This window comes from Talaromyces marneffei, chromosome 1 (assembly GCF_009556855.1).
Source record: "Talaromyces marneffei chromosome 1, complete sequence".
Lineage (NCBI taxonomy): Eukaryota > Fungi > Ascomycota > Eurotiomycetes > Eurotiales > Trichocomaceae > Talaromyces > Talaromyces marneffei.
In genome coordinates, this window is record NC_072348.1 from 905,901 (window position 1) to 929,902 (window position 24,002).

The 24,002-nt window shown below is 47.9% G+C and overlaps 10 protein-coding genes across 10 annotated transcripts; 5 read left to right on the top strand and 5 right to left on the bottom strand.

The window, feature by feature from the left end:
* Positions 1-255: 255 nt before the first annotated feature.
* Positions 256-1,596, bottom strand: EYB26_000336 (uncharacterized protein; the record flags this gene model as incomplete). The annotated part of the gene is made up of 2 exons (XM_054259653.1): positions 256-1,331; positions 1,389-1,596. 2 exons carry the CDS (start codon positions 1,594-1,596, stop codon positions 256-258), a joined length of 1,284 nt encoding a protein of 427 aa, XP_054115628.1.
* A 1,292-nt stretch (positions 1,597-2,888) lies between these two features.
* EYB26_000337 (uncharacterized protein) lies at positions 2,889-4,221 on the bottom strand (the record flags this gene model as incomplete). The annotated part of the gene is made up of 2 exons (XM_054259654.1): positions 2,889-4,034; positions 4,150-4,221. The coding sequence occupies 2 exons, from the start codon at positions 4,219-4,221 to the stop codon at positions 2,889-2,891; spliced, it is 1,218 nt and encodes a 405-aa protein (XP_054115629.1).
* A 328-nt stretch (positions 4,222-4,549) lies between these two features.
* EYB26_000338 (uncharacterized protein) lies at positions 4,550-5,083 on the bottom strand (the record flags this gene model as incomplete). The annotated part of the gene is made up of 1 exon (XM_054259655.1): positions 4,550-5,083. The coding sequence occupies one exon, from the start codon at positions 5,081-5,083 to the stop codon at positions 4,550-4,552; it is 534 nt and encodes a 177-aa protein (XP_054115630.1).
* A 541-nt stretch (positions 5,084-5,624) lies between these two features.
* Positions 5,625-6,136, top strand: EYB26_000339 (uncharacterized protein; the record flags this gene model as incomplete). Its single annotated transcript, XM_054259656.1, has 2 exons — positions 5,625-5,645; positions 5,708-6,136. The coding sequence occupies 2 exons, from the start codon at positions 5,625-5,627 to the stop codon at positions 6,134-6,136; spliced, it is 450 nt and encodes a 149-aa protein (XP_054115631.1).
* A 755-nt stretch (positions 6,137-6,891) lies between these two features.
* Positions 6,892-10,200, bottom strand: EYB26_000340 (uncharacterized protein; the record flags this gene model as incomplete). The annotated part of the gene is made up of 8 exons (XM_054259657.1): positions 6,892-7,824; positions 7,880-8,978; positions 9,027-9,503; positions 9,557-9,608; positions 9,663-9,733; positions 9,783-9,870; positions 9,927-10,104; positions 10,156-10,200. 8 exons carry the CDS (start codon positions 10,198-10,200, stop codon positions 6,892-6,894), a joined length of 2,943 nt encoding a protein of 980 aa, XP_054115632.1.
* Positions 10,201-11,035: 835 nt separating this feature from the next.
* Positions 11,036-11,490, top strand: EYB26_000341 (uncharacterized protein; the record flags this gene model as incomplete). The annotated part of the gene is made up of 2 exons (XM_054259658.1): positions 11,036-11,160; positions 11,346-11,490. 2 exons carry the CDS (start codon positions 11,036-11,038, stop codon positions 11,488-11,490), a joined length of 270 nt encoding a protein of 89 aa, XP_054115633.1.
* Positions 11,491-11,625: 135 nt separating this feature from the next.
* On the top strand, positions 11,626-13,529 carry EYB26_000342 (uncharacterized protein; the record flags this gene model as incomplete). The annotated part of the gene is made up of 3 exons (XM_054259659.1): positions 11,626-11,746; positions 12,242-12,389; positions 12,443-13,529. The coding sequence occupies 3 exons, from the start codon at positions 11,626-11,628 to the stop codon at positions 13,527-13,529; spliced, it is 1,356 nt and encodes a 451-aa protein (XP_054115634.1).
* Positions 13,530-13,964: 435 nt separating this feature from the next.
* On the bottom strand, positions 13,965-15,712 carry EYB26_000343 (uncharacterized protein; the record flags this gene model as incomplete). The annotated part of the gene is made up of 4 exons (XM_054259660.1): positions 13,965-13,972; positions 14,032-15,418; positions 15,480-15,534; positions 15,597-15,712. 4 exons carry the CDS (start codon positions 15,710-15,712, stop codon positions 13,965-13,967), a joined length of 1,566 nt encoding a protein of 521 aa, XP_054115635.1.
* Positions 15,713-16,130: 418 nt separating this feature from the next.
* On the top strand, positions 16,131-19,050 carry EYB26_000344 (uncharacterized protein; the record flags this gene model as incomplete). Its single annotated transcript, XM_054259661.1, has 5 exons — positions 16,131-16,135; positions 16,185-16,300; positions 16,355-18,654; positions 18,718-18,887; positions 18,942-19,050. 5 exons carry the CDS (start codon positions 16,131-16,133, stop codon positions 19,048-19,050), a joined length of 2,700 nt encoding a protein of 899 aa, XP_054115636.1.
* Positions 19,051-22,095: 3,045 nt separating this feature from the next.
* EYB26_000345 (uncharacterized protein) lies at positions 22,096-23,771 on the top strand (the record flags this gene model as incomplete). The annotated part of the gene is made up of 2 exons (XM_054259662.1): positions 22,096-22,542; positions 22,602-23,771. The coding sequence occupies 2 exons, from the start codon at positions 22,096-22,098 to the stop codon at positions 23,769-23,771; spliced, it is 1,617 nt and encodes a 538-aa protein (XP_054115637.1).
* Positions 23,772-24,002: the final 231 nt, after the last annotated feature.

The window sequence follows — 24,002 nt, forward strand, 5'->3', positions numbered from 1 at the left end:
TTTTGATGTTACAATACGAGGCACGTCCGTACCTTCGTTCGATTTCTTTTTGTCTGTCGGCTGATTATTGATACCATTGACTATATGACGTGTGGTTTATTGACTTTCGGCGTAAATATTTGGAACAGTATATAATTGATATATTTCACTATTGGCAATCACAAGTTTGTCTTCTTCTACCTGCTTAGCTTGCTGAAAATAAACAAAAGAAGCAGGAGACTATATTTACACCGACGTTTCAATAAGTCTACATAACTACCAAGTGATATGCTTTGCAACCGTACTCTCAACAGGCGGAATCAACGGTCTCAACGCATATCCATAGTCACCCGCATTAGGCGTACGAAGCAAAGTATGAATATGGAATTTCTTGGGTTCTTCATTCGTCAAAAACACACCTGAATGATGATCAAACTCTACAAGGATAACGGGACTCTGTAGACGGTAGTAGAATGGATCGTTATTCTCGAAGCCGCCGATCCATGAGAAGTATGTCTCCGTCTCATATTTCTTGATTTGCTCAATCTTGAGTTGGCGGGATCGTTTGGGGAGGTAAAGGAGGTATTGCTCTAGGATACCGTAAACATGCTCCTTTTGTGCGGAGGTGAAGTCCGAAACGAGGACGCCCTCGTATGGAATTTGTCGGTTGTTGCGGTATGCACCGCACAAGTGTCGTTGGTCGTCTTTGTTGGTACGACCAAGAGGCATCTCAGGGTCGTTCATCTTCTTATATGTTTGAGCCTTTTGCCGAACCTCGGATGGTAAGGATTGCATGAGTTGAATACCGAGAGTCTCCTCAACTTGCAGGATGCGAGTGCCCTTGTAAGGGCCAGAGTCAATTTCATTAGGCTCGGCACCAGTGAACCATGGGCTAGCGACAATCTGGCCCTTGTAGATGAAGATATTCAGACAGAGATGGTGGCCATAAAATGTCCAGCCCCATGGTCGTGTAGTAGACGGTCTTCCGAAGATGGCAAAGTTGTACGAAAACTCATTCATGGCTTTGGGAGACTCGACCAGTTCGCCGAGATAATGGTTGATTCTCATTGCTTTAGTGGCTTTGTCGTATCCTTCGGGTGAGAGGGTTGTCTCGAGGACTTTCATGATGGCATCTCGGACGGGAACCTCGACTTCGTCTAGACGGATGCCTTTGTGAACGAGCAGTAATTCGGGATTGGACCATGTTCGCCATTCTGGAGAGCCTATGTGGAATGAGAGGGCTTTGCGTTGTTCTTTGTTGAGGAGTTTGGTCAATCCTTGAACTGAGGCGACGATGTCTTCGACTGGTAGTCCTTCATCTTGAATGGAGAAAAGACCCTGGCGGATAGTTCCTATTCACCAGACGTCAATATCACGTTCACTGAGTCAATTCCTGCAATATGGTTTACCATTTGTAGAAATGCCCTGATATGGTTCCTCGTACAAGTCCCGCCAATGCTCAAATAGAGCATATAGCCAAGGAGGAATGCGCTTCGTCTTGAATGCATGAGCGTACTCGTGCGCATCCTGAGTCTTCATAGTCGTGAAACGCGGAATACCCAGGTCCGGAAGGTATTGGCGATAGTCGCCGGTGGACTTTTCTTCTGTGGTCGACATTGTATAGATGTGTGAGTAGTATATACAGGTAGAATGAATGATTTGGATCTAATTCTGGACATGGATCATGAATGTCAGAGGGGGGGAGGCAACGGGTATAAGTCAACACACGGTATAAAATAGGAGTTTCAAGGAATTGAAACTACAATTCCTTTTTCCTCAGCTCTTCCGAGCCCCCCATCTTTTTATCTACATCCATCCCTTCTCGCGGAGACATGGGACACGGGCCGAGATAAGCCTTTTGCCGCCTGGATACTCCTTTTTCCGGTCTGTTTCCCCAGTTATTGGGTATCGAGTGGATGGCGCAAGTAGACGATCGACCATGTAATTCGATTGATTATTTATAATTTGGAAAACGAAACTTCAAAGAGACATCTCGTCTGTCCTACTCGCTTGTTGTCTGACATTTGATCTGTAATCGATAAGATAGTCTTATCAGCACAACGCTATACCGTATTTGGGAGATTAGGGCTAGCTTCAAATTTCATCATGCAATCCTTCACTATCGGAATCTCTAATGGATATGTCTGGGATAAGCATCGAGACTGGTGATAGGCGTGTATATCTAAATGCTGGACTATGCTCAGGAGATTTTGAGTTTATACCCCGAGAACACAAACAATATTATCAAACATGGTTTTTCGTCATTCAGCACAGTAAAGATGCGAATATATATCAATCGAGCACCAACATTGAAACATTTAGCCTACTCATGTGCATGTCGAGATTGCATGCCGTTGAATCCTCCCTGGATGTTGCTCTGGCCAGTTTTATGCTACATGTGCAGCACAAATCCACTCTAAAGCCGTTCCGATTAGAATCAGATCCTCATGTTCTGCTGCTTGATTAGATGAGTGAGTTCTAGAATCAAAGGCACATGAGATTGAAATTCCTCATAAAGCAGTGAACAAAAGGAAACAACAAAAGATACCAGGTGTTCATCCAGGGCCAGACTAGAATCTTGTTCAGGTTGAGTGAATCTAGTAGGTGGTTGCCATGATTTCATAGTTCATGCTTCGAACTCTATGGGGAAATTAGCACTTAAAATTAAACTAGCATTGACGTCAGATATAGTATACAGTAGTAAAATTGAACTATATTCCATTATCTATGAACCATGACCAACAAATGATCATGAATACAAGAATGAGTATCTAATCATTATAAGCACATATCCCACTCACAGCCAAAAGTTACATGCCCATGACAAATAAGCAGAAGAATAAACATAAGAAACCAGTGTTGCCTTGTATTTTCATACCGCAGAAACATTCGTACAAGTCAATGATAGCTTATAGAGAGACCTCTTCGAGCTCGCTTTCCCCTTCCGGTTGAACTTTATGTATCTCTTTCGTGGGTTCGGGTTCGGCGGCCGCTACTGTTTCGAGACCTTCTTTATCGTCGATCTTATCAGTGTCTTTTTCAACTTCATCGTGGTTATCAGATTCTTCGGGCTCTTCCGCATCGTTATCTTTTGCCTCCTCAATGGGTTCGTCCTTCGGAGGTGGGGCGGGAGGTTCTGCATGATCATCTTCATGCTTCTCTTGAATCTCGGCTCTTGTGGCTTCCGTAGGTCCGCCAGGGAATGGTGTGGGCGGTCCTTCTGGAATTGATGCCGGTACATTCTGCACTGGAAAGTTCGAATGGCTGCTAGCTGGGGGCGTTGTTGCTTCTGAAACAACCGATTCAGGAGCCGGCTGTTGTTGCTGCTGTGGAACCTGGCGTGGTCCTAACTGTCGATGTTTCGGGTCTGCATTCAGATAATAACCTCTTACTCCAACAATGGTTCCCTCCGCCTCACATGCATCCAGCCACTCCGGCCGTACGACAGGCAGGTTCATTTCCACAGCCTTCTCCCACGCCGGACCTCGACCTTCTGTGCAAACAAAATGTGTGGTGTCAATTCGTACGGTATCGATAAGTTTTCCGCCTATTCTGTCGATAGCACGTTCAAGAGCCTCCCTTTGGGGTTGTGGCATGATGCCCGGAGTCACCGTTATACCCGAGAGATCGGTCATCTTGTGAGTGCGGCAAGTCAATTTTTCTGAATGATAGGTTCCGGCTGAGGTTCGCAGGACGAGGTGAAATGTGTATTCGGCGTGAATCGCCAGACCACTGATCTTAGTGCTCAGCATTTCAAGAGGACGGGGGATCGATCCTGCTTTCGATCCGTTGCGATAGAGTGACAACGATTTCAACGAGGCTGTTGCGAGCTTAATCGGCTCCCATTCGAGCACCAATGAAGTTTGTGTGGCATTCCTAAGACGAAGAACGGGAGGAGAGGGAGTTTCGAGACCGTAGGTGTTAAGGATGCGTTTCTGAAGCGACTGGAAGCTTGCTATACTCTTCGCTTCGGCGTCAAGGTTCCGTGAGACGTTGATATCCACGATGCTTCCTGAACTGATATTCTTAGGAAGTAGCACGGAGGGAAATTCAATCTATACCAGAAAGATGTCAGTGCCGTGATTGGGGATTATCGAGCACAAATGGCGTTGTTCATCATCATGCGACATGAAGATGATGTTTGCGATGTTAGGGTATGGGGCTGCCTACCAGTCTGTTGTCCTGCGTTAACAAGACTGCGACGCCAGCGTCGACCTTGCCCACAGTCAAGGATACCAACATCGTGAGAGACAGATATTGTGCCAATATCAAAGCGCTGGGAACTGTGAAAAGCGACGAGCAATGGATGATGATGATGATGTGTCTCTTTCAGGGACTCCGCGACATTCGCGCGCCGAAGGTCAGGAGCGACATCTTAAAGACATGCTTACCAGCCAATCACAAGCCAAACATACATATGCGACCCACAATATGCCATCATCCGATTTTGGCTTTCGATTCCGTACGGAGTGAGGAATAAACATTACAATGATTATTGTTACAACCGACTATATATCTTGTGGCGTCTATGTTACATGTTCCCGTTGAGCAAGAAAAGGCCTACGGCTCGTCACGGTGGAGATGCAATATAAGCTCCCGTTTTCTCATCAATCGGCCACTCTCTCATGGTCTGTATGACACGGTCTAGCTGCTTTCCCATCAGTCGTTTGACCGCCGCATCGTTTTGTGTGATTATTGTCTCCACAGGCTCCATCTCTAGGGTTCCATGTAGCGGAGCCGTACGAAGAGTCACCCCCTCAGGAAGCTTCTCCTGTGGGAGTGGCTTGCCAGTCTCATCATATCCTCTCAGATACAATGCCTCGCGAAAGATTCGACGTAGTCGGCGCGACCAATGACTTCGAATAACCCTTTTCACCTTCAAAGGCTGTGTTGTGACCTTCCACCATAACGTATTAGGGTCGCGATTATCGTAGAACTCGTGGATTTTGGGCTTTAAAACATGTGGCTGTTCCGTGTAGCGGCTGCGGAACATAGCCCAGTTGGTTAAGAGGGGACTGGCATGATATTTGAAAACGATATGTTGATGGCCAAGTGCTTTGAAGGTAGGCCGTAAAGGTTGCATAGGCAATGGGATAAGTATCATGTCTAGCTAGCAACAGAGGGTTGTTGCGGTTTAGGCGTGGCTAGAATCGTCATAACGAGGAAGTGGTGGAGTCACTGCTAGTTTGAGGTTTTCGTAGTTAGAAAAAAAAATTCAATGCAAAAGCATTATGAACTTACCTTGTTAAGCTCTACAATGGCCATGAAGCACAAAGGGATGTGTCAATCCATTTCAAGATGTTCGACTTTCATGTGACGTGAATCGGCAGAACATCGGGCGGTGAGGCCAAAAAAAAGATCGGGTGGCAAGCGGCAGAAAACAAGGCAGAAAGGCACGAACCAGATCTCGGCGCCTCAGGCATCAAAGCCAAGCCGGCGAATCGAAGTGGGAGGAATCAGGCGATTTTCAGGCCCCAAACCCCACCAAATTTCTTTTGTGAGCCCTCGCGCTGTCTGTATAAATACCTCCCGAGTCCCTCTTCTCCTTTCAACAATCCGACAAGAAACAACCCCAGACAAGGGCATTGACCTCCCTATCATCTCAATACCAGCCTTTTACGTGAATCTACTGGACTCAAGCCAACATGCCTAAGAATAAGGGAAAGGTAAGTTTTTTTCGCACAACCCCGCTTTTGCCGCTGAACGGCTTGCTAACACGCGAAAACAGGGTGGTAAGAATCGTCGTCGTGGAAAGAACGAGAACGACAACGAAAAGCGCGAACTCATCTTCAAGGAAGATGGTCAGGAATACGCCCAGGTCGTTAAGATGCTAGGAAACGGCCGTCTCGAGGCCCAGTGCTTCGACGGCGAAAAGCGTCTCGCACACATTCGAGGAAAGCTCCGCAAGAAGGTGTGGATCAACCAAGGCGATATCATCCTACTTTCCCTCCGCGACTACCAAGATGAGAAGGGCGATGTCATTATGAAATACAGCGCCGACGAGGCTCGCAGTCTCAAGGCTTATGGCGAGTTGCCTGAAAACGCCAAGATCAACGAAACCGATACATACGGTCACGAAGGTTTCGAAGACAACGTCGAGTTCGACGAGGACCGTGACAGTGAAGACGAAAAGGAGATCGATGTCGACGAGATCTAAAAAAATCACCGCTGATACATACCCGGCGAGCTTACTACTTTTATCATCACAGAAAAGTTCATCGAAAGTGGTTTGCCTCCGACGGGACACGAGTGCCATGGGTCGACCTGGGTCGCCTTTTCATTACTGAATAATTTGGGTTATTTTATTCATGGGAAAATCTTATTCGGGAACACAATCATGATGTGCCATTCACGATATCGCTTTTCTTGATCTGGTACTGAAGAGAGACCGCTTCGATTAGTTGGGCTCACGCCGAAGAAACATCAAAGGCGTAACAGGTCAGAAAGCGGTTGGTTGAGTAGTCACACACATGTTGTTGTCCAGAATGGTACGGCCAGAGAAACTCCGTCACTCGGCTTCGTTGTGTTGTTCGGCGCTATACCCCCATCATTTTCTCGGTCACATTGATTATACAGACAGGGAACGGATGATGGTTGCGATACGACTTGACGAAGTGTTTACTTGATTTTGACGTTTTGCCACATGCGCATTCACTGCATGTCATGGTTTATGAAACATTACATTTTTCATTCTTCTCAAAAGCTCGCAACAATTATGATACCTCCGCATCATCAACACTTGCGGCTGCCTTTGTCGTTGCTTACGAGGGTTTATACTTGTCGATTCTTACGTATTGTATAGCAATAGAATGAAATTCTGGTAATCCGAACTTTGCTCCTTTTTAATGAAATGGTAGTCAGATCGTAGAGTTTTGAGACCTCAAATCTAGCATTAAGATGAAGTAACGGAGCTCAAGTACCTTCCGTCTCATCCTCAAAAACACTCTTCCTGAAGAATCTAACAATCTTCCGCGCCGTCCCTTTCCCAACAAGTGGATCGAGCTCATCCACGCTCATATTAGCAATCTCGTGAATACTATTCGTTTCCAGACTCAGTCGCTCGAGTACAACCGGTGTAACCCCAGGTACAGAACGAAGCATATCCTGTGGAAGCTGATGGAACACTCGATGCTCTATACCAGCTGCAGCCATGACGTCGCCTGGATTCGAGGACGCCGCAATATCAACATTGAGACCAATCTGAACAGCCTTGATAGGGTCGGGTTCCGGATTTTTATTCTTCAATTCTGCGAAGATTTCGGCGGTTTGGTATGGTGACGAGGACCATATTATTTTCAAGCGTGGGAATGCTAGTGTTAGGAGGACAAGCATGTGTTGTGCGGATTTGGGGGTTGATGGATTGACGAGAGAACTGCTTGCAGCTGATGCAGGATTGCCAGATGACGTGAAGACATAATCGGATAGAAAGCTCGTGCTGGGTAGGGAAGCGGATGCAAAGGCGTCAAATGTGAATGACTTGTTCTGGTCGAACTCAATCAGGAGTAGCGGGTTTTTGTAATGTTTCAGCATCGTCTCGGCCTGATTGTAGAGACGTCCGTTCTTCAGTGAGCTAATCAAATCACGTACGGATTTTCGTTCCACACATATGTCGGGCGTCAAGACGTAGTCTCCAACTGTCAATTGACAAGGAACAACGACCATACTACGACCGTGTAGTAGAGATGGTAACGCGCTTCTGAATTCGCGAACATCCACAACGACCGTAGGTGGCGCTGCAGTGGCAGCCAATCGTCCGCCTCCGGCGATTCGAGTATTGACCGTTCTGAGAAACTGTTCCTCGGGGTCTTCTAGGCTTTTGTCGTGTGTAAGTGTCACGGCCATACCCTACGATAAGTAAAGTTAGCAAAAGTCTGTGAGCTAGTACGAGAGACAAACTTACGCCCTTTTCTGTGATTAGCTTCGTAAATGCATCTTTTTCCCGTCGCACTGCACTCAGGTAGCGCTGTTCCTCAACGGACCCTCCATAGTACATAAAGTACACCCGCACATTGCGGTCACTGTGTGAACTGCGGTATACCTCAACTCGGCGAATGAAAGCAGCGTCTGGTTCATACATGATAATGTATCGTGGTCGAGCTTCTTCCAAGATTCGTTCATCCATATCGCCGTCGTAAGGATGAATCATCACGAGGTCATTCATATCATACAGTTCGTAAAAATCTTCCATGTCTTCTAGGTTGTCAACGACGATGTCTTCCTTGAGCACTTCCTCCACTGCACTCGGTTGGAGGTCTTCTAGTAATTCTGATACCTGGATAGGGGCTTCGTCTTGCCCTTGTACACTTGAATTCGGGGCACGGCCAGAGACAAGAGCGTTTGCTCCACCACCGCGTACACGGCGACGTTTGTTCGGAGGAGCCCTTCCTGGAACCGATGAGGAACTCTGCCCACGATTTGGTGCGTCGGTTGAGTTCTGTTTCGGTACATAAAGATTATCCTTGACACGCGAAAAATTCTGTTTCCAATTGAGATACTCCCTCAACTTCCTTCGCACCAGGATTTCTCCCGACGTACTATTTTCGGATGATTTCTCTTCGTCAAAGCCATCTTCATCGTCATCTGTGTCGGCAACAGGACGATCGTGCATCAACGATAAAAAATCTCGAAGTTGTCTGCATGTGCGCTGATCACCGCACATAATCAACACAGTACTATTAGAATCACCGCGCTGTGTGGGGTTCAGATATGCGTCTTGTTCAATCTCTTGAAGAATCTCTGCAAGCACGTGCCACTTAGGCTGCTCTTCCAAAACAGGTTGTAACGCAGCAGAGAATGCACTCGGAGTTGTTGATGTATTGGTGCCGGTTATCTTCCCTCGATATACGCGGGATTTTGCTGTTTCAAAGAGGACATGCGCTGCATCTAAAAACAGCCAAGGTGAGAAACTGTGTCTTGTTGAACCTGGAGGAGCAGAATGAGCTGCAACAACTGTGTCCAAGTATTTCAACAGGGATACCGAATCATATGTAAGAAGAGAGCTATAGAAGTTAGTAACGTCAACCCGTCTGGCTTCTGATCTGCCTTACTGTAATATAGCCCTCAGAACCGTCAGGTCATTGGCAATCTGCCGTGTCCTAAAGCTGACACGATGCCAAATTGGGTCCAATTGTCGACGTATCGCTACATCAAAGTTTTTATGCAAGGCACTATCCAGCGTCCAATCTTCCATATCGAGGCCGCTGTTGGCCTTCTTTAACTCAGATACACTAATTTCGACGCATTCCATAACCGCATTCTGAATGTCTCTCATTTTATCGGTCATGGGAACTTCAAGTTCAATAACTTCTGCCTTACGCCGACCCTCAAGAGATTCCGCTACAGTAACGTGGAATCGAGGCCACAGCGAGGGTTTAAGTAGGAATAAGTTTCGCAACATGTTGGATAAAGGCGCGAATCCAGTGGTGAAAGGCTCTGGACTGTCAGAGAACGCCTTGAGGAAGCCATTTCGATTGAATTGGCGATACACTCGCACTATGAAGGCCTCAAGAGCGGTTGCAACAACTCTGACATAAAGTTAGCATATTGCTCACGGCTAATAGGAGTTAATCAGGCTTGCCTTTCCGCGTGCAACAAGATTATGCCGGTGATTTTCTCCGGGTCAAGAAGTTCTGTGATGAAATTAGAGGATGGTTGACCAATATCACGGTGCTCAAGTTGCTTACTGGACAATAAATCAACAACCAAAATGCGTGATGTTACGCTTAATATACCTCCTCGACTATATGTTTTCTCTCTGCTATTTGTTAGTTGACTTGTATAGGCATCAAAGGCTCAACACCCACCTCATAGGAACAGTGGCTCTATCTGTATTAATCACTTTCAGCCCCCTTGCCAGGGGAGACTTGCTGATCGCATAGTGCTCCGCAAGCGCTTGTCGACCAAGATAATATTAGTAAGCTGAGACCAATGATATATGAGAGCCATACCTTCGCCAATCCATTCATTCTCTCTATCATCAGCACCAACTACTATAATCAGATTGTTACCTGCTGCATCAAATGCATGAAGGAGATTGGTCACGATTCGCAGGAGCCCCAAGCCCCGGGCGAGAATGACGAGCTCATCTTCATTGCGAAGCTCGTTGAACAGGTCCTGTTGATATTTCTATCGAGAATGAGTTAGGAGGTGTCAATATCAGCACTGTGGGTAGCTTACTAATGGCAAGGAAAGCTTGACAGGCGCAGCAGGACGTTCAGTCATGAGGGCGACGTTGGCGCGTTTGAGAGTGAAATGCTGACGGTTAAAGTTAACTAAGCAGCGATGGTTCTAATGTACGTCATGTACACGCTAATCCTAATCTAGAGAATGTAGGGTTGGGGTTACTGTTATCCCATTTCGGACTTCTGATAACTATAACCCTAAGTCGGCTCGCTCGCAATACGTTTCTTTTAATGAATGAATGTATTTTTGCTATGGTTTCGTGATGAGTATGAATTTTCACTTGCACTAGCTTAGTCGTTATCCTGGATTTGTATTGCTTCCATCCACTCGGTCTTGTAAGCAAATCTCATTAGCCCTGTTACGTGAACAGTCATTGCAGATCACTTGAGATGCTATATATTGCCATGCAGTACGTACCTACCAGCCATATTAGGAATACCATCCAGGTGGGGGGGATTAAACTTCGTGGTGTAGGTCTTCGTGCTTTGTGCCCGCAATGTGTGTAACTGGTTTTGATTCAGACTGGTAGCGCCCGAGGATTGTTAACCCATGTCAAGTACAGATGTGGCGGTTCTCTCTCTTTCTTGTTGCCTCTTTCCTTGCGGAGAACTGTCATACGACGTAGTATGTATGCTTGTGTACGTGCCAGGGTTAGGGCTTTAACCCTGAAAGGGGGAACCCCGCCCACCCCCGAACGAGTATCATTGGCCGGTGCACCGCCTTGGTTGTGACGATAATTAGACGAACATTTATAGAAACTGAATAATTATGAACAAAACAGCTGTCAGACGAATAACTAGAAATACAAATATCATGTGTAGCAAGGGTAGGAGATGCCAACGTGGAGCGGTGTGGCAAGGCTGAAGGCGATTGGATGGGTGAATCTTTAAGCGTCTCAACTCTCCCAGTCACTCACTCTGTTCATCTCAACTCCGAACAGCCACCAGACGAGTCACGCCGCCCTACAAACCTGCTTACCGGACCACTGACTTGGAACTTGTAAGTAGACAACGCATGATGCACATATCATGTTTAGTGCTCCATCCCCGCATATTTGTCATCTCACCAGTTAATGTCATTAACTTCCCTGTTCTTCCTCACAGGTGGAGGTTGACATTCTGACTGGAGTAACCTAACAGCTGTGGACACCGGGCATCTCAACGACTAACCGGCGGTTTCCACAGTGAATGCTTGGTGCTTTCTGACTTGCCTCTCGGAATCCGTCCACATCATCCTCCCCCTTATCGTCATTCCATCTGCGCAACATCGCGTGTCGTGGTTTACTCCGGCTCCTTCGACCGCCCACTTTCCCGCCACCCCACGGCCTAGAGCGGCAGTCGTCGACTAATTTGCGCAAAATTCCCACTTTGCCCCCATAGATCTGATCGTTTCATCCCCGATCTCCATATATTTTGAATTCAATTGCCCGTCGATGTCGGAGCTGGCGCTTCATTGTTGGTATTGATGAGCCTGACTAATCCACCTTCGTCTACCGGTGGGCCCCTGACGACCTCTTCCTCCATCCGGCCCAACGTCTCCTCTGCCAATTTGAACCTCAAGAGAAGCGTGCAGGCTGCTTTTGACGGTAAATATTAGACCGTTTTTCTATTTTCTACATTTCTCCCCTGCACGCATACAGCATCGCCATGGAGTGTGCTTGATTTTTTGAATTTTTTTGAATTCTTCATTCTTGTCATTCCGATCTTCTTTCCATCTATCTGAGATGGCCTGTATACCTGATCCGATTGCCGCATTCTTCTTCTTTCTTCGCAGCACGTACAGTATCAGCAGCACTGTGCATTCTTGTTCACCATGTTTGGGAAGAATTACTCCTTCCTAAATTCACTAGGTGGTTCATATCATCGTGGTAATCTCCCTCTCTGGCTGTTGTATGGTGTTTGCTTTTGTGCCAAATGAGGTCACGTGCTTCAACATCCTTCCCCGATGTCACGAGATCGATGTACAAAAGCAAGGCTTTTTGTCAATCATCATTGCAATTATTCTTGCTCCTCGTTTGTGTTTCAAACTGATTGGTCGAGCGATATTGTCTTCGATGATGTGCTGACTTGCCACTTTGCAGATTCCGGCCGATCCGGCAGTGGATACACCAGTAAAGTCCATATCAGAGAGCGATACCATATTGTTGGTTTCATCAGCAGTGGTACTTATGGACGCGTCTACAAGGCGCTCGGGAAAAATGGCAAGAAGGGGGAGTTTGCCATCAAGAAGTCAGAGCAACCTCTTAATCATTTTAATATAGCGGTATTGACAAAAGAGTTAGATTCAAACCCGATAAAGAGGGGGAGTTGATTCAGTACACCGGCCTCTCACAATCTGCAATCCGTGAGATGGCCCTGTGCTCAGAGCTCAATCATCCGAATGTAGTCGGACTTGAAGAGATTATATTAGAGGACAAATGTATCTTCATGGTGTTTGAATACACGGAACACGACTTGCTTCAGATCATCCATCATCACACCCAGCAACAGCGATATGCAATACCGGCGAAAATGGTCCGCTCTATACTGTTCCAGTTACTGAACGGGTTGCTTTATCTACACACCAATTGGGTCCTTCACCGTGACTTGAAACCTGCCAACATACTTGTGACTGCTAGTGGTGCTATCAGAATCGGCGATCTTGGGTTGGCACGTTTGTTTTATAAGCCATTGAACTCCCTGTTTACTGGCGACAAGGTGGTGGTGACGATCTGGTATCGTGCGCCGGAACTGTTGCTAGGTAGTCGGCATTATACCCCGGCCGTGGATATGTGGGCTGTGGGATGTATATTTGCCGAACTGTTGTCGTTACGGCCTATTTTCAAAGGTGAAGAAGCGAAGATGGATAGCAAGAAGACTGTCCCATTCCAACGCAATCAGATGATGAAGATCGTAGAGATCTTGGGCTTCCCACGACAAGAAACGTGGCCTGGGCTGGCTGCGATGCCCGAATTCAACCAAATGCAATCTATGATGCAGTCCATGAAAATGTCATCTCGAGGAGCGCTTCACTACAACAAACCCTCCGGTCTTGATACATGGTATCAAGGATGTCTGAAAACCGGCGGGTACTCTGCAAGCAGCAGTGTTGGCACCCCTGGCGCCGATGGGTTTGATCTCTTGTCACGATTACTGGAGTACGACCCAGCGAAACGAATCACGGCCGAGGAAGCACTGGAACATCCATACTTTACCAATGGCGGGCCAATCAGTGCAAACTGTTTCGAGGGCTGCGAAACCACTTATCCTCCTCGCCGGGTTAGCCAAGAAGGCAACGATATTCGGAGCGGCAGTCTTCCAGGTACGAAACGCAGTGGATTGCCGGATGATAGTCTCATGGGCCGGGTGGCTAAACGTCTCAAGGAGTGAAGTTGCATATACCTTTTATCGTTTCTGCATACATGCATGGCGTTCTAGCGATGTTATATCTATGCTTATGTCGAGAAGTCTGGTTTTTACATAGCCGGCCGGAGTTCGCTTACTGATATCTCCTTATATATTATTTTTAATAGACTCCAGATAGCTCAATCGTGATATTGTACATTAATGATAATTCCGAGTAGCTTGACGTGATTTCTATTGCCTGTCTACTCAATATATAGGCGATTGAATATCGGTTGAGACCAGCCGATGTGCTCACTACGAGTGACGAGAAAAGAGAAAGAGAAACGTAAAGAAATCCAGCGGAGCTTTCCCAAACCATATGCGTCATCAACCAGAATTTATTCCAATCCTTCGACCATTCCCTTTGTCCGAGCCCTGATACCCTTTCCCATAAACACCGTGCGTGGTATTGGCGATATATCAATAGCCTAGAGGGGTTATTAGTTAGTGGAAACATGGTCGTAGAAGAGAAAGCGAAGTCATATACCACTCTGTTCCTTCCGATTAGCACCGCTCCCTTCCTGATCATTATCACGTCCGCTTCCTCCATTACTGTTAAAAGCGGAGGCCTGACCACCAGCCTCGCGAATAGCCATATCATCTCCACGCAGTTTCTCAAAGTAAGACTTGATATCTTCTGCGCTTACAGCCTGACCGCTCTCAGCAAAAGGTTTGAGGAAAGCTTTGACCTTGTCCCGCAAGTGATTGTATACCATAGCACCCTCGATGGCTCTCACGCGATCAATATTGCTGAGTGCTGCTTCGCCGCGATCTAACAAACTCTTTGTTCCCTGGCTACCTGCACCGTTGACCCCGTCATCGCCGTCTTCAGATAGTGGCGGCTCGTATGTCTCCTCTTCTTCGCGAAGCTGCGGGTGAGGGACAAGATGAGGAAAACAATCGGGACAATGGCATAAGTGTTCACGGAAGTCTTCCTTGAGGAACAGGGAAAATGTTCCGAAGGGGGCTTCTGACGGTAACAACTCATGTTTGTGCTTCGGTACTTCTGTGGGCGCTCGTTCCTCTTGGATTGTCTCAAGTCCATCCTGCGCATTAACCTTGGTCTTCTTTGATTCTTGATTTTCGTCATCCTCGTCATCCGCTTTTCGTTTTCGCGATTGTGTAAGGTCTTGCGGTTTATCTTCGTCGCTTTCGCCTGTAGATTCAAATTTCTCAGAAGGCTTGTTTTTGAAAATTGCTGGTAAGAACCCTCCTGTTCCAGCATAGCGTTTCAACCAAGGATTAGAATCCAAGCACTTGTAGCAGATGAAAGTCTCAAAATCATCCTCGCCCGGGAATCCTGGAGGTAGGGGTGTCTCATCTTCATCCACATTGTCCTCAGTTGGCTTGTCAACCTTGGCTTCATCATCTTCCTTTGGTGTTGGTTCGGTCTTCATAGGCGCGTTCTGTCGTCCCCGCGGTAGTCCGATAAGACATTCAGGATGCCACCAGTCTTCTCCACAACCACCCGTCTCGATTGTTCCCAGGCCAAGGCACTGGAACATGGTTCCCTTCTCCTTGTGCGGATCGTATTCTTCATCGCATGCACAAAAGCGATTTCTAAAGTTGTGATTATATTTGTTTCCTTCCGCGGGAGGCTGAGAATGAACGCCCTTCGTCTTGGTTTTCTGATCCACTCGCAGGGTGCATACAGATGTATTGGGGAATCGCGTTGTGCCACAGTCGCACACAAAGTTTCTCTTACTGAAAAGTTCAACTAAAGTGTGTTCGCCATGACAAGAAATCGAGCACGAGTAACAAACGGCGGCCGGAGTGTATGGATCGCCATCGCTCTTGGGTGGAGGGTTACATGTCAAACATGAGAATAGCGTCTGTCGGAGTGGACCTAGATCTTGGGTACAAGAGTCGAAAGACTAGACCGGTCAGCATCAATTTTCCGGCCATTTCTTTAGCTTGAAATCGGTAATTACTCACATATGGGAGAATTTCGCGCGCATCTGCTTCGAGTTGTAGTTGGGATTCAATGAAGCTGTACGTGTAAGTCAGCAAAACAACCGATCACATTGACAATGATGATATCTATCTTCATACTCTTTTGCGGTTTGCGAATTCTGCGAGGCAAAGCTCTCTCGGCGCTGAGTACTTGTTTGGCCTGTCTTTCCGTCATTCTGAGCTTCAGGTCGATCGGCGTCAGCAGGGGAAGTCATTGCGATGAACTGTTTGTTGATGGGTCTGTCAGTATACACTTGAGTTGCGGCGCACGGCGACCATCGGCGATAGCTGCGACGCGGAAGACGCGCGGAGTCGTAATTGAATTTTGCCTTATTGGGACTAGTCTTCACGTGACTTAGGTCTTCCCAAAGAGGTTTAATTGAAACATAAAGAAAAACGCGTCTCCGTCGCGCGTTTGACGCGACCCGGGAGGGGACTGCTAAAAAGTTGGCGCCCACTTGCCAGCTCAACCAAGACCCCCTTCGATGGAAACGACGACATGAACACAACTTCAACACAATCAACTGACCATCACGATTCTACCAGCGGCTTTTCTTCATATTTTATGCACAAAGTTGATTTGGTTTACCTTTTCGATTGATTTGTTGTTTCACATAGCATATCGGGCCCAACATGAGGTGAGAAAGACGACAACATGCTTGGTGATCGGTACTAATAAATCTGCAGTTCACCGTTGCGCCCCAGCAACTCAGCGGCAAATCGCGGCTTGGGTAACTTGGGTCGTCGCAAGAGAGATCGAGAGCTTGATGATGAGACCTCATCGGTTGCCCCTCCTTCTAGTCGTAAGTTGTTCTTTGCAGCCGGGCCTCGATTAAGCCATTATTGACGATGTATAGCACCTGCATCATCACCTCCCATGCTTCCATTCGACGATGAACTAGACCGAGATGAAGAGGATGAGCTTGAAGGAGACATCGATGATATCGAAGAGTTAGCAGAGGACGAAGATGGCATTGATCTCTTCGCCGATGGTTTCGAAAGAGACTACAATGGTGATCAGCAACAATACCGGGGCGCATACATCAATGATGACGAGGAGCAAGAGGAACTCGATATGGCAACGCGACGACAGCTTGATGCCCGCCTGAATAAGCGAGATCGGGAACTAGCACGCCGTCGACGCATGCCCGCTGCCTTCCTCCAGGACGATGATGAGGAGGCTAATATGGACCTCAGCCGTCAAGTGCGTCGTAGAAGACACCATTATGATGAGGACCGAGATGATATGGATATGCAAGATGATATTCTGGAAGAGGAGCTCTCTCTTGAAGAATTAGGCGATGTCAAGTCTGCCAATTTGACAGATTGGATTTTACAACCACAAGTCATGCGTACTATTGGTCGTGAATTCAAAGCCTTTATGACGGAATTTATTGACGCTTCCGGCCGCTCTGTCTACGGAGAACGAATCAAGACACTGGGTGAAGTCAACTCTGCATCTCTAGAAGTCTCTTATGATCATCTTGTGGCAGCAAAGGCTGTTCTGGGATTTTTTGTCGCCAATGAACCGACAGAAGTGTTGAAGATTTTCGACCAGGCAGCACTTGAAACTACTCTCTACCATTATCCTCACTTTGCCGATATTCAAAATGAGATCCACGTGCGCATTACTGATCTCCCGCTTTGCTACTCACTGAGAGAGCTACGACAATCCCACCTCAACTGTCTGGTCCGTGTTAATGGCGTTGTTACAAGGCGAACCGGAGTGTTTCCTCAGCTGAAATTCGTCATGTTCCGCTGTAACAAGTGTGAAGTCACACTCGGTCCTTTCCAACAAGAGGCAGCACAGGAAGTCAAAATATCATTCTGTCAAAACTGTCAATCTCGGGGTCCTTTTACCATGAACTCGGAGAAGACTGTGTATCGAAACTACCAAAAATTAACTCTACAAGAGTCTCCTGGCTCAGTCCCTGCTGGTCGACTTCCGCGTCAACGAGAGGTCATTCTACTCGCCGACCTGATTGATATTGCCAAGCCTGGTGACGAGGTTGAGGTCACTGGTATTTATCGAAATAGCTATGATGCTCAACTCAATAACAAAAACGGCTTCCCCGTCTTTGCAACAATCCTCGAAGCCAACCACGTCGTCAAGTCCCACGATCAAATGGCTGGATTCCATTTGACTGAGCAAGATATTGAACAAATCCGGTTGCTTTCTAGAGAGCCTGATATTGTCGACAAAATCGTTCGTTCGATTGCTCCCAGTATCTATGGACACGAAGACGTCAAGACGGCGGTCGCACTCTCATTATTCGGCGGTGTGAGAAAAGAGGCCCAAGGCAAAATGGCTATTCGTGGAGACATCAATGTTCTTCTTCTCGGTGATCCAGGTACTGCAAAGTCACAGGTATTGAAATACGTTGAGAAATCAGCGCATCGGGCTGTATTTGCAACGGGTCAAGGTGCCAGTGCAGTCGGTCTCACAGCCAGTGTCCGACGAGATCCTCTGACTAGTGAGTGGACGCTGGAAGGAGGTGCTTTAGTGCTTGCCGACCGAGGTACATGCTTGATCGATGAGTTCGACAAGATGAACGACCAGGACCGAACCTCGATCCACGAAGCTATGGAACAGCAGACTATTTCTATTTCTAAAGCCGGTATTGTCACAACGCTTCAAGCTCGCTGTGCGGTAATTGCCGCGGCCAATCCAATAGGCGGTCGATATAACGCAACACTTCCATTCTCCCAGAACGTTATGTTGACGGAGCCAATTTTGTCTCGTTTTGATATTCTCTGCGTGGTGCGAGACACGGTACAGCCAGCCGAAGATGAGCGCCTTGCCAAATTTGTTGTCGAGTCACACTCCCGAGCCAACCCCGCGAAGCCTCTTAGAGATGCCACGGGCAGAACTATCAACAAGGACGGGGATTTTATTGATGAAGAAGGCTACCGCGTCGACAAGAAAGGCAATCGTCTGCCACTTACTCTAGAGGAGCAACAGTCTCGCGCAGAAGCTCGGAGAAAGGCCGAGGAAGAGAAAGAGGGAGAGATTCCACAAGAATTGCTACGGAAATACATTCTCTATGCTCGTGAGAGATGCCATCCGAAATTGTATCAGATCGACCAGGATAAAGTAGCGCGACTTTTTGCAGATATGAGACGCGAGTCCCTGGTCACGGGTGCTTACCCCATTACTGTAAGACAAAAAACCTGGAGATGTGATCGAAAATGTGGAGGAGTGCTGACTTTGACATGATAGGTCCGTCATTTGGAAGCAATCCTGCGTATTGCGGAGGCCTTCTGCAAGATGCGCCTGTCGGAGTATTGCTCATCCCAAGATATTGACCGAGCCATTGCGGTTACGGTCGAGTCGTTCATTGGCAGTCAGAAAGTTAGCTGCAAGAAGGCTCTTTCAAGGGCATTTGCCAAGTAAGTCTTAGCGTGTTACTAGGTATCGTGTCGTTGCTGACCAATAATCTCCAGATACACATTGGCTCGTCCCAAGCCTCAGTCGAAGCGCAAGGCTGGCATCCCCGTTGCTAAACCCTACATGCATCGGGAAATCCATGCTCCGATTGACGATGACGAGTGAAAATAGCCCGTTTATGTTTACTTTATGATAACAGTTTGATTGGTTCGGGTGGAGTCTTTGGCATTATACCTTCGGCATCCTGGATTTCACATGGCGTTCTGGACTGGAAAATCTTATGTTGGAGGGCTTCCGGTGAATCTTTACGGAAAGTTAGAGCCGTTGGCTGATGCAGAAACCGTGGAACTAAGAGTCGTGGGTCTGTTCTGTAAGTTTGATAGGACTCGTGTAACTTGTTTACATGTTGGAGTTTGGCATGGCATTTCTGAACATAACTGCATGGTTCTTAGTAAGTTCTGACCAATATAATAAACAATTATTTACGTATTGACATGGAAAAGTCTGGGAACCGTACGTACTCGGATATAATTATAGAGGCAAACGGGTTGTGTTGTCCGTGTGATTAGTCGAATCGAGGGGGAGCCCGAATCCACATCAAGTCTTCTTCGCTTGTTATTTTTACTTTTTATTATTTATTTTTATGAAAATTGCCTTCTGAGTCACTGGTAGTCTTCACAAGGACCACAGTAGCTAGCTACCTACCTCGGTACATGGAAGCAAATCCTCGCAGAGGCAGAGCTAAAAGGGGGGAAGAGGCATAGAATTTCGGGAGACAAGGCATGCCGAAAATCGGGATTGTGTAGAAAAAATGCGAGTGGATGTGATGGGTTCCGAGAGGGGGTCCTCATTTCGGGTGCCAGGCACAGCTTCTCCTCGGCATCTCACTGCTCATCGTTTATACATTTTCGATAGTGCGAAAAGTAGAGGCGATTCGGAAGTACGAGGCCAATAGTCGGCTTTTTCCTCCATGCGACCAATCAAGTCGACGGCATAGGAAAAACTCAAACTCAAATGGTGCACAAGGTTTTGAGGATTAGGGTTAAAGTATTCCCAGTGTCCACCTGGAGAAGAGATGAATTTGCGGTTTGCTTTTTCTACGGACAACGAAAGCGCCACCGCGGCAAATCCTCGGCATGTCCATCCAATAGATGATTGGCGTAGCATAGAGGGCTTGAACAGTCTTTCTTTGCTGAAGCTTGGCAGTTGGGCTAAAGATTGGCATGGTTCATACGTCGTACTCTCTCCACTGTAGTAGGCTAGTAGCTCAGTGACTAGCCAGTCACACACTACGTGCCGTTCACCGAGTCCTATGTAGTACTCTGTACGTTGGGGCTAAATGGAACACGGATGCTACAATACTACTACGTAGTATGCATTGACTTCGTCGCGATGGAATAATATGCCTCATGTATAAGTAAGATTGATCAAATCTAGATTTCGTTCGCACTAGAAACCCCGCATTGTGGTCACCCATGGGGTGAGAATAGTGTACGTCAAAAGAGTCATGCGGTGCAGCTTCCAAGAAGTCTTTGTCATACTCCCCATACGAGACTAGGAGTACTACACGCAATCCTCCCAATCAGCGTCCACGACGGGGGTGGCCACTTGCCACGGCATGAATGCAAACTCACCGTCAGCCATGTTGCGTTGCTCGAAGATTGGGTTTGGGAATTTGGCACACAGACTGCAAACTCTGTCGGTTGCCCTCGGGCCCTCTCTGGTAAATGTAATCTACCAAGCAAAAAGAGTTTCGGTGTCTGAGCCCCCCTATCCACTGCATCCAGAAGCATTTTCGAAATCGGGGTTTGCGGATCCATTCTTGGTAAGACCTTGGCATCGTGACCACTTCCTGCGTGGTGGTAAACTACGTACTTGCTCGAGTTGAATGGGGGAATACACGATACACGCTGATTTCCCGGCGTCGCACGACAGTGGCTACACACGCTGCAAGAATGATCGTGGCAGCTATCGGGTGATGTCGCGCGAGTCGGTGGTGTTGGAGATCTCCTCTTGCTGGAAGCGGCCAGGATGATCAGACAAAGCAGAGAATTAAGGTTTGGCCATCTGGTGTGCCCTTGTACGGGTGTACGGGCGGTATTTTTTGACTATGCCATCTGCGGAAGGAGCGAGCCGGCCGCGGCCAATCAGCAACGGTTGGGCAACAAATTTTCGCCCGGCGTGATCGTCCACTTGAAGACGATCCCTGTTTTCTACTAGTATGGCTCCCGTAATTACTAATGGTACGCGCTGAAACGCGTCTTGTTACTCCGTAGTCCGTAGTCAGTAGTCAGGCCGCCCTCCGTGCCTCATCCATGTTTACAATTTACTGTGTAATTTCCGTATGATTCTGGTTCCACGGACTGCTGCTGTCTGTCCAGCGAGAGAGAGGGCATGAACGCGCAATAGCCACGGCGTGCGCTGTGTCTGATCAGACCGACTCACCTCACGACGCTCTCGCATCCTACGAGAACCGCCCAAAAGAAGACTATTGAAGCCATGCTCGGTGTGGCCAGCGCGCTAGGCCACATTGGTGACTTATGGCCGACAATAAACCGTTTGCGAATTGCATTGGCGCGGGCCCACCGTCCATTGGCCACTCAGGGCACAGCCAGGTCACATGGTATTTACGATACACCACTGGCTGGTATCACTCGCAGTCTAGCGTCTCCGTCGATTTGCCGAGAACATCATTGGCCGCCAACCATGGCCAGCTTCGTCCTCCACTTGCGACCTGCCCCTGGACCTATCAGTGCGTGACATGACTCTCTGTTCCGTACTCCGTATTGAAAGAAAGAATTCCCCAGGCCGAGAAAGAACGGCTCCAGTCCCCAGCCCATGGGCACGCTTCCGGGGACGCCTCGGAAACAACCTGCTGAGATGCGGGGGCTATACTCCGTAGTATGGTCAAGTGAAACGAAAAAAATTTCCGTGCTTCGTATGGATTTGGCATGAACCTGTCGTGTTCGTCCCGTGGCCGTCGTAAATCTTTACCCCGTGGGCAGGCCACTATATAACCCCCCTCAATTCCCCCAGTTGTTCTCCTGCTTTCACCACGCGACTGGTTTTTCTCTACTCATTCCTCTCTTGCTCGCCCTCCCCTCATATATACAGCAACCCCCCCCCCCTTCCCAGCGGCTTTCTGTTTGGGCCAAGACTCCTTTTTACTTAATCTCTTGTGCCCCCCTTCCTTAAGTAAGCTCTGCCAACATGAGTCTCCACGCCACCGCCGATATCAACCAGATCGAGGCTCCAGTCACCTGGAAGGCCTACCTCCTGTGTGCCTTTGCCTCCTTTGGTGGTATCTACTTCGGATATGACTCCGGATACATCAACGGTGTCAATGGCATCAGTATGTTCATTGAAATGATCGACCCTGGTCAAAAGACCCTTTCTTCCGCCCACTCGTCTCTCATCGTTTCTATCCTCTCCGCTGGTACCTTCTTTGGTGCTTTGATCGCTGGTGACGTTGCTGAGAAGATTGGTCGTAAGTGGACTGTCATCTATGGCTGCTGCATCTACGCTGTTGGTATCACCATCCAGCTCCTCACTGGAGTTGGCGGCGATGCCCTTGGCATAATTGTCGCTGGTCGTCTCATTGCTGGATTTGGTGTTGGTTTCGAGTCCGCCATTGTCATTCTCTACATGAGTGAAATTGTAAGTTATCTTCTACGTTCGATGCTTGTCTCGTACGGTACTAATGAATGTTGAAATAGTGCCCCAAGGCAGTCCGAGGAGCTTTGGTCGGTTGCTACCAGTTCTGTGTTACCATTGGTCTCATGATGGCCTCCTGCGTCGTCTACGGTACTGAGAACCGCACCGACACCGGAGCCTACCGTATCCCCATTGGTATTCAATACATCTGGGCTATTGTTCTCGGTACCGGTCTTCTCTTCCTTCCTGACTCTCCTCGTTACTTCGTCAAGAAGGGCCGTGTCGACGATGCCATCAATGCTCTCTGCAGACTCCGTGGCCAGCCCCGTGACTCTGAATACATTGAGGCTGAAATTGCTGAGATCGTCGCCAACGAGGAATACGAGCGCAGCGTCATCCCCGATGCTGGTTGGTTCGGAAGCTGGAAGAACTGCTTCACTGGTTCTCTCTGGGAGCAGAAGTCCAACTTGCGCCGTACCATCCTCGGTACCTCTCTCCAGATGATGCAGCAGTGGACTGGTGTCAACTTCATCTTCTACTTCTCCACCACCTTCTTGCAGTCCACCGGTGCTATCAGCAACACCTTCTTGATGTCGCTCATTTTCACCCTCGTCAACGTCTTCTCCACTCCTATCTCCTTCTACACTGTTGAGAAGTACGGTCGTCGTCCTCTCCTCATCTTCGGTGCCCTTGGTATGCTCATCTGCCAGTTCGTCGTCGCCATTATCGGTGTCACCGCCGGTTTCAACAAGACCCACTCTGATGGCATGGGTGGCACTCTCGCCGACAACATCCCTGCTGTCAACGCTCAGGTTGCCTTGATCGCCATCTACATCTTCTTCTTCGCCTCCACCTGGGGCCCTGGTGCCTGGATTCTCATTGGCGAGATCTTCCCTATCCCCATCCGTTCCCGCGGTGTTGCTTTGTCCACTGCCTCCAACTGGCTCTGGAACACCATCATTGCCGTCATTACCCCTTACATGGTTGGCACTGACCACGGTAACATGAAGTCTTCCGTCTTCTTCGTCTGGGGTGGTCTCTGCACTGCCTGCTTGGTGTACTCCTACTTCCTCGTTCCCGAGACCAAGGGTCTCTCTCTTGAGCAGGTTGACCGAATGATGGAGGAGACTACCCCTCGTACTTCCTACAAGTGGCGCCCACACACCACCTTCGCTACCGAGAAGGGCATGGTCCATGCCGAGCACGAGGAGGTCAAGCAGCAAACTGTCTAAATCAATTTGTACTTGGGATGTGTGTGTAAGCTATCAAAGTTGGGGACGGGATTGGTGAGACTTGATTTCGGGAAAGTGGAAGTCAAGTGAATTTTAAGTGATGCGGTTTAATTTGTGGATCTATTCGTTTCATTTTTACATTATATTCCAAACAAACATGTACGCACTCTTCAACATACATATACCCCTGACGGTGTCATGACCTTGCATGAAAAGGAGGTGTTTTGTTAC